Source organism: Halyomorpha halys, unplaced genomic scaffold (genome assembly GCF_000696795.3).
Source record: "Halyomorpha halys isolate HHAL.00 unplaced genomic scaffold, Hhal_1.1 Scaffold146.1, whole genome shotgun sequence".
Classification (NCBI taxonomy): Eukaryota; Metazoa; Arthropoda; class Insecta; order Hemiptera; family Pentatomidae; genus Halyomorpha; species Halyomorpha halys.
Genome location: NW_027110622.1, coordinates 404,204 through 413,688, shown reverse-complemented (window position 1 = coordinate 413,688; position 9,485 = coordinate 404,204). Strand labels below are relative to the sequence as shown.

Below are 9,485 nucleotides of genomic sequence, written 5' to 3'. Positions count from 1 at the left end.
CACTGATAAGAGAAATCTATTTCGGAGCTCACAAAAAAAAAAAAAAAAAAAAAAAAAAAAAAAAAAAAAAAAAAAAAAAAAAAAAACCCTACATCTATATCACCGAAATTGCTCGCGTATCTACTGCTAGATATGTATTTTGTTTTATCCGTATTTATTTCAAGACCTAGTTCCTTACAAGAGTTTATTAACGCGGTTGTATTTAGATCTAAAGTTTCTTAATAAGATTTATGAAAATCGAAATAAAAATTTTTTGCTACTGAAATTGAGAATCTAGAAGATAAGAATGCTATTAAGATGCAAATTGCTACAAAAAAATCCAAAACGTAGACGAAATATTTTCAATTCCTAAAAGATTTTGCCTGAGTCAAAATAATTTAAAACGTTTTTTTGTTCTTCCGAAAACTATACATATCGAAGATTGTCCATAAGCCATAAAAAATGATGAAAAATCACATTTTGCCGCTGCATTATAAACTTAGTTTGATTAACTCATGCTTCTCGAATAATAACGAATAATTAATCTTCCGATTAATTTATGTATGCACCTGAACGAAATACACTTAATATTGTTTATCAAAAATAATTTTCGAAATATAGTTAGATTTCAAACACTCCCTTTCTTGCGGTGGAATAGTAACGAACACCGGATACAAATACTAAATATAAATAAATATAGATAAATTGAAGACTGCAAGAACTAAGTTTATTCACACAGCCAAGATAATAAAAAACCTAATGCAAACCGTGCATCACCAAACGCCGTGGCACCCAGCTAAAAGATGTCTACAGCCAGTAATTATGAGGGTGAGTAACGATCATACATAAGGCCTTCGCAAGAAAAGATCTGTGTACACTGCTTTTATTGAACCTAGAGGTAGGGAAATATGAGCTCCTCTGTAATATCGATTACAAAACATCGATAAGTCCAATCGAATACACGTTCTCCAATGTCCAATTGTGTAAAGGCTATGTAAGGTCTCCATGTTTTGCGAAGTAACACAACTGACTCAGGTTTCAGCCATGTTACTTTGCCTTTTTGTCTTAATTTATTGCTTCGTTGGAATCTTTATTCCTCTACCCTCTAAACCTTTTCATAGATAATAGGTAGAAGTTGTTACAATTTAAATAATCATGACTTTATTGACTTTTAACGGACTATTGCGACAACAGGATTGTTCACGTATGACTAATTAGGATCGAATTCACAAATGGCACAGAAGTTAGGAAAATGGATAACTTGTCTATTGTGCTTCTCCCTCTCTTGAACCATTTTTTGCCATATCCTAAGACTTTTGGCTTAATTAATAATAATTAATAAATACCATGTCATACTACTGGATTTACCCATTAATTTGCAGTTAGATGAGGTTAGGGTGATCCATTAATAATAAAATTCATAAGGTTTTCATTTTTTTTTTTTTCAGAATAGGAATCTCGATAGACCTTTTTTTCAATATATTCGTAAAATTCTTCTTCTCCTTTCACTGGCACAACAGGCGCACTAATCTGCCTGCTCAACGGCCGCCAACCATCTTTCTCTATCTTCTGTAAGGGTAACTGGGATCCTCAGTTGTCGCAGATCCCGCCTCACAGCATCCCTCCATCGGCCCTTCGGCCTACCACGTTGCCGCACACCATCCGGTCCGTAACTGTACAGTTTATGTGCCACTCTTTCCTCGCTCATCCTCATTACATGGCTGAGCCATTTAAGCCTTTGTATTCTTATGTACGCGGAGATGCTACATTGCTTAAAGAGCCCAAAAAGTTCACTATTTTTCCTTCTTCGCCAATTACCATTCTCGCATACGGGCCCTAAGATTCTCCTCAGAATTACTCTTTCAAACCTGTCTAGCAGGTTAATGCTTTTTTTTACTTAGCGTCCAAGTTTCTCCACTGTATGTCATCAACGGTCAATCAATCTGGCGTTATCAACGTTTTGTACAGGGTGAACTTGGTGGTACGACTAACAAGTCTGCTTTTAATTAGCCTTACAATGGAGAAATAAGCTCCATTTCCAGCAGCAATTATGCTTTTAACTTCTTCTTCTTTATCCTGGTTCTCGTTGATAATAGAACCAAGGTAAGTAAATCTTCTTACCACTTCGAAATTATAGGGACCCATTTCCAGGCGACTCATCCTCTGCTCCAGAGGCTTCATACCCAACAGCATAATCTTGGTTTTTTCCTCATTAATTTGCAGGTCCATCCTTTTCTCTTCGACATCCATTGCATCGAAAGCAGTCCTAATGGTCTGCAGGGACCTACCGAGGATGACGACGTCGTCTGCATTGGCCAGAACTTGGGTCATCATTTCGTAAAATTATCAGACAAAAAAATTTTATTCAATATCTTTAAACATAGATTTATTAGAGGGACATAGATTTTTGCCCTAGCAATATGACACGTGAGGAACCTTTCCTGCAATACAGGAGTGAGAAATTCGTCCTTGGAAAAAGACTAATTAAGTAGATCTAATGGATGATCAGTGATCTAATACGATAGACTGTTTTATATTGAGGTAGTGTGTTGAGTAATTTATGGTAACTTATAAGTAAGTTTCATAGTGGTATAATTACAAGTCAAAATTGATGAGTCTGCCAAGTATAGGTAGGGGGAATACAAAATGGCGGCTTTTTCAAAACTTAAAAAAAAAAATTTTCTATATCTTTGAAACTACCAACAACACAAAAAAACCTAAGAGTACATATTTCAAGAAGAGTAATTTTACTAAAATATCTACCCTAATAGATATTTACGTTCTATTATACTATTTACGTTCAATAGTTCCCGAGATATAGCTTCATTAAAGGTAACATTTCATAAAAAATGAACTGAAAAGTTTATAGTGAGTGAATTTATTTTTCGAAAATCATTCGACCTACATACGTCTAGTCTATCAGCATTCAAATTAAAGCTAGTTTAATGCACTATAAAGTAGTTTATGACGTTTATCTACGTAGGAGTAATGGTTATTTATGATATTTGATAAAATAAATACACAAAACATTAATTTATAGTTGTTTGTAAAAATTGTTAATTTTTTGGAAAATATGTCTAAAGAAACTACATATGTACAAATACGTACATATGTCTGCCAGCACTCAAAACAAAGGTAGTTTAAGTAACCATAAAGTATTTTATGACTCGTATATTCGTTTATGACAACTATAAATTAATTTATTTTAGCAACTATCATAAAATTTACTACTCTTACGAAGATAAACGTCATAACTACTTTATAGTCCATTAAACTAGCTATATTTTTGATTGCTAATAGACATCTGTACGTCGAATGGTTTTTGAGATATAGATTTATAAAAAATAATTCACTGGCTATAAATTTTTCAATAAATGGAATATGTCTGGGTGCGGTCAAACAACACTCAAATAGTAAATGGGTGAATTATTTTTATTTGAGCCAACGTTTCGCCCCACGTTGCAGGGCTTCATCAGGGCTGAAAAAGATACAAGCACTTGACATAGTTACAAAAAAAAATATATTAGTGGAAATTAACAGGGGTATAAAACGAAACGTAAAATTTAATAAAAAAAAAAACGGTAATAGTAACAGATAAATTTATATTAATTAATTTATATGTTATATATAAATTTATATATTTCTTCTCTCTATCTGTTACTATTATTGTTTTCATTTATTGTTTATAACCATTAATTTTTTTTATTAAATTTTACGTTTCGTTGTATACCCCTGTTAATTTCCACTAATTTTTTTGTTTAATATATCAAGTGCTTGTATCTTTTTTAGCCCTGATGAAGCCCTGCAACGTGGGGCGAAATGTAAGCTCAAATAAAAATAGTACACCCATTTACTATTTGAGTGTTATTTGACCGCACCCGAACTATATTCCATTCATTGATATACACGGTCAACTAGCAATCTAGAATAAATTTTTCAGTACATTTTTTATGAAATGTTGCTTCTTAACAAGCTGTATCTTGGGAACTATAGAACGTAAAATGCTCTGTTAGAGCTAATATTTTAGCAAATTTACTATTCTTAAAATGATGTTCTCTTAGGTTTTTTTTTTCTTCGTAGTTTCAAAGATATAGAGCTCTTAATGAAAAATATATATATTTTTTTTAACGTTTTGAAATAGCTGCCATTTTTTACACCCTACCTATACTTGGCAGACTCATCAATTTTTGATAGTAATTATACATAGTTTCCATTAAAGTAATCAAAAATTGGGATGAAATAACTGCCATTTTTCTCGTCTTGGGCTTTTGCACTGGAGGTGACACCATAACATTAAAACTACCAACACTTAAAAACCAAATAGAACGCCATTTAAAGTAGATTAAATGTGTAAAACATGGTCCCTAATATAACTGTTTATGTTCAATAGTACCCAAGATATAGGGAGCGTCGTAGCTCAGTAGAAAGGCACTGTGTTACTATGTCCAAGGACCCGGATTCGAATCCACCTACGATAGAAACTTATTTATTCTGTTACTATAGCCGCGAGTCAAATCTGTAGGTTCGGGAGCCCTCCAGGGTTTACCCAATCTCATAAAGTGGGCACCTTTAATTGGGAAAAATCTGGTCATCGAGCGTGATTATGACCATACGACCACTTTGCACACCCTTCGGTTTAGTAATAGTAGTTCCTTACAATGTATAATGGAGCTCCGAATAAAAAATAAAAAAATGGGCGAAACATTTAGCTCATTGTCGAATAAAATAAACTTCAGGAGTGAGCATCTAAAATACTTTTTGATGACATTTACTGTATTATTTTTTTTTTTTTTTAGGTCAGAGGTTCCCAATCTTTTTCGCTTGGCTGCTCCCTAAATATCGGATTTTTTTCCGCGGCACCCTTAATACATCAAATTTTATTTTTTTATTATTTTTTTTTTTAATTTTTGACTTTATAGGAAAGGAAAAAAAAAATCCTTCTTAAAAGCGATTATCCACTTAACAGCGAAAAATTAAAAACAGATACTTACTATTTCCCTTGGCAAAATGTAAAATATCTAATTTCAACTGTTTCGGTAATATCCACATTGAGACTGGACAACAACCATGTGGCTAGGTTAGTTGAAAATAAACAAGAATTTTGTCAGAATTCATGATTGTTGGTACAAAAATTTGATAGTTGAAAATCCCGAGATAATTTCCGAATAATTTAATTGAATATGGCCTTATGACGGCACCGCGGCTCACACTTTGGGAATCACTGCTTTAGGTAAAAATTGGTTCTTTTTCTAACAGAAAATAACGCGCAATTATATCTTAAAGAATTAAAAAATAATTTTTTTGTATCCTTTTAAACAACCCTAATTTCGTATTCCTCTCACCATGGTTGGTTGATTCGTTAATTTTAACTCTTAACTATAAAGTTTACATCAAAGTAATCAAAAATTGGAGTGAAATAGATTGTTTTCTTTTCCTCTTGGCCTCTTGGACTAATATCTTTGCTTCAAGGCGAACATATTGTTTGATTCTAGGTGTTTCACAATTTTGTATTCTAACTTGATACTTTCGCTAAAACATAGGCTCTGGATCAAATGTATCACTTTGGATTCCACCAATAATGGTCTGCCATATGGCTACTTCTCGGCAGCCATTTATTTAAAGTATTTGGATATTGAAGTCCATTAGAATGATATATTCGAGGGAGCTGGTACCTACAAAGCAGATAACTGTATACTCCATCTATCTTGTCATGGAAAGCTATTCGGGTTTCGAAAGCAAATTTCGATAACAGAAGTACATTAGAAAAATAATGAAATCGCTACTTATCTAAAATGCGATGGTGTAAAATAGTATGAGGTTTGTTCTAACACAAATCGAAACTATTAACAAACTGGTAAACGCATGCGCACTACGGTGTATGCGTTCCAAATACTATACCTTGTACTATGGACTTTATTCATGCAATTATTACTTATTAATTTATACTATCGTTATTTGAGGCGTACCTACTTCGAGCTCCATCCACATTTTTACGAGATTTCTTTTTTCTATTTACATCCTTGACACACTACATCATACTGCTAAGCAATATGGAACCAGCTCTATCCAAGCTTCTTTTCCTAGGGTCCAGTGTTATTGCCATATGATATTTTAAAAATGGAAAGTCTCACTGGCATGATGCAGGAAAAACAGTACAGCAAAAAATGATGATAGCAAACTTATGAAAGAGAGAAATGCTTCATTTAGCCATACTGCCCAAATAAATTGGGTTACTAAATTACACAGGTTACTACATACCAATCAATTCATGATCGGACATATATGCAATACATATATTTACATGATATAACAAAAACACACTAAATAAAAATATTTTAATTTTTTTGTTTTGTTTTCTATTTAACAATTTCATTCCATTTATCAATTTTATTTCATTTAATTTACAAATTTATTTCCCCTAATTCACTCTCTCAGACCCCTCTCCCAGTCATTCGTTACCCACGTTCGATTTGTTAGACAAATTTATTATTATATAGCAATTTGAAATCAAACCAAGGATATAATAATCACAGCAGTAGATCAGTTTACAGAAAAGCAAATAAATAAATCCATTTTAAAAAAACAAACTAATATATAGATTTAAAAAAAAAAAGTTCAAGAAATAATAAATAAATAATTTAATGAATAAATAAATTGACAGGATCACAACTAAAAAAAAAAAGTAATTCTTTTAGCGATCACTGTGTAATATTTTAGACAACAATACCATTAATTAATCAATTAATCATATTAATTGTGAATAAATTGTATTAATATTTTGTACTTGAGGTCATAATTAATTATATTTATTTACAGTAACATAATATCAGTCGAAAAAGTGACAACCAATAATTGAAAAATCACTTACCAACTGAACCCCAGTCGGGGTGTGCCAGATTATTGTACCAGCCATCGTAGCGCTGTATCTCTGTGTAGCTCTCTCTTCTGTCTGCAACAAAAAACAATAATGATATTACAATAATATACTCTAGCCGTTATTTATTTATAATAAGTTCTATTTGCTGGTTACTGATCTATCATACATGGTATTTTTTTTTATTGAAACACTATGACGGCTGATTTCCAAGATCATTCTTCGCTATTTAATATTTTTATCTGGTTGAATATTACTTTCTTATTTTAACCATTAATAAATAACGTGTTATATTTACAATCAATTGTTAAAAAAATCTTAATTGTCTTAGAATTACTGTATCATTTATATTTTAAAAATCAATGGATTCTATTATGAAATAATTTTAATTAAAAAATATTACAAAATGAAAACTTTGAAATAGCTTCAAATAAAAAATCTTTTTTAAAAAATGTTAGTTTAATATTATTTTTTGAAGCAAAACAATTATTTGTGGAAGGGACTGGGAAATAATGATTTAAAATTTTTTTAATAATGATCATGCTCTCCTCTTGTAGCCTAAGCATAAGATATCAAGTGCCATAATAATAACAATAATTACAATAAAAAGCCTTTTCCTTGTTCTAAATCTAAAGCCATTCTAGCAGAAATGTTTTAGAAATTGTAATTAAAGAGAATATGTTAACAGGAGCTTACTCAATACTGCTTAAACTTCACGACACAGCCTGAGCATAAGATTTATAAGATTATAAACATTTATTGGCCTTATAATGGTTTTATTCGAATTTAAGATGAAACACAAGCTTAATGTCATGTTAATTTTAATTGTGAAACAATGAAAAAATGTTTTTTTTATCTATTAAACGTTAAAATTGAAAATCAGCGAAAAAATGGGCTACCATATGGTAGAATTACAAAAAATAAAATAAAAATTTATTTTTGTCATTGATTTATTTGTTAATATTTAGTTCATTGGTTCGGTATATGTGTTGACAACCGGCGTTGTATAGTTATATACTGACGATATTTTGCTTTTAAAAAATGAAGTTTATTATAATCCGATAAATATCTCACATGAATGTGATCAAAACATGTGCAGTCATTGTCTTTTTTAATAAATTTAGTTACAAATTAAAAGTAAATAAAATTCTTCAAATTCAAATTTATATTCCTGAGGCTGCAAGATTTTTCCGTGAAACCATTTGTTATAATAATAATATCATCAGAAAAAGTTATGATTGATAACACTTCTTGTCAATTGAGCAGTTAATCCTGTAAGTTTCATTTGTATTTCAATAGGCTATTTATATTAGGCTTTTCTTTTATATTTATTATTTTGTTCTTATATTGATAAATATTTATTTTTTATATAGGTGCCTGAATCATGCTATAGATTGAATCTAATGTGTGAAAAAAAGGCCATATTGAATTTACTGATCGATGTAACTGGATATACCCATATCGATATTTGTATTTGCAAGAAAGCCCAACTTATTCTTTATCTAATAGTGATAAAAATGAACAGTGTGTCTTGGATTTATGTTGCAAAATTAAAATTCTTACAAAATTATAAACACGCAACAGCTTGTAAAACACAAACATTGCGGTTGATTAAAAATTTCGTAGGTGGGTTTACTAATGATCGATATAAAAAACCTAATCAGTTCACGCTGAAAATAAATCGATATACCCATACTTCATTATCGTGAGAATCGAATATGAGATAAATCAACAAAGGCAAACATGAAAAAACATTACGAAGGCTGTAAATTCCTGAGACGTCATTAATGACAGGCCAAGATCAAAAGCGGCATTTGATCTATGAGGGTTGTGATGGCTGACAGATATGGGTTATTACCTCCTGAAGCCGGCTTGTGCGCTTTCGAAACTCCCCATGTTTGTGGGTTTTGTCAGCTATCCTGGCGGCTATTAATTCAACTTGTCAGCCCTGGACCAAGGTGTCTTGGAAAGGACCTTTATGTAGCAGGATAATGAAGTGCTACGGGGACTTTTGATGAAGCGAGAGGGTGTCAAGCAGTCGGCGCTTGCATCAGCCTTTGTGGGTTTCGTTGTGTATCAGTTTGTTTGTAAAAATACACTGTTTCTTCAGGATGTTATTATCAGAATAAAAAATGGAAAACAGACTTGGCTGGTGTTGGAAATCTACGCCTCAAATTCTGTTGGCATTTTAATTGGAACAGATTGAGCCGAGAAATATTGACAACAGCAATGTTGCAAAGGATGAATGAATGAATAGAAAAAATCTGGAACAAATTTCCCATAAGAATAAATACATGGTTCACACATTGAGATTAATTGCCAGGCAAACATTTAAAATGTTTCAGTGTACATGTGTAAATTACATAAAAGCCTTAGGTTATATTAAGATTTATGATGGTGATCAATAATGGAAGATTATTGATTGTCCGTGTGTAAAGATGAAAGGAATATGGTCCGGGTGCGGTCAAAAAAACTCAAATAGTAGAAATAAACTATTTTAATGAGCCAACGTTTCGCCCCACGTTGCAGGGCTTCTTCAGGGCTAAAAAAAGATACAAACACATAGTTACATAAGGAAAACAAAAACATAAGTGTAAAATAACAGGGGTATAAAATGTAAAAAAGTAAGATA

The 9,485-nt window shown here is 31.6% G+C and overlaps 1 protein-coding gene across 1 annotated transcript in view; it reads right to left on the bottom strand.

The window, feature by feature from the left end:
- Duox (dual oxidase) overlaps positions 1 to 9,485 on the bottom strand; it is a 193,820-nt gene that overhangs the window by 56,236 nt on the left and 128,099 nt on the right. Inside the window, exon 2 of the mRNA XM_014417124.2 lies at positions 6,848 to 6,928. Within this exon, the coding sequence (XP_014272610.1) occupies positions 6,848 to 6,928 (81 nt within the window). The remainder of the gene's footprint in view (positions 1 to 6,847; positions 6,929 to 9,485) is intronic.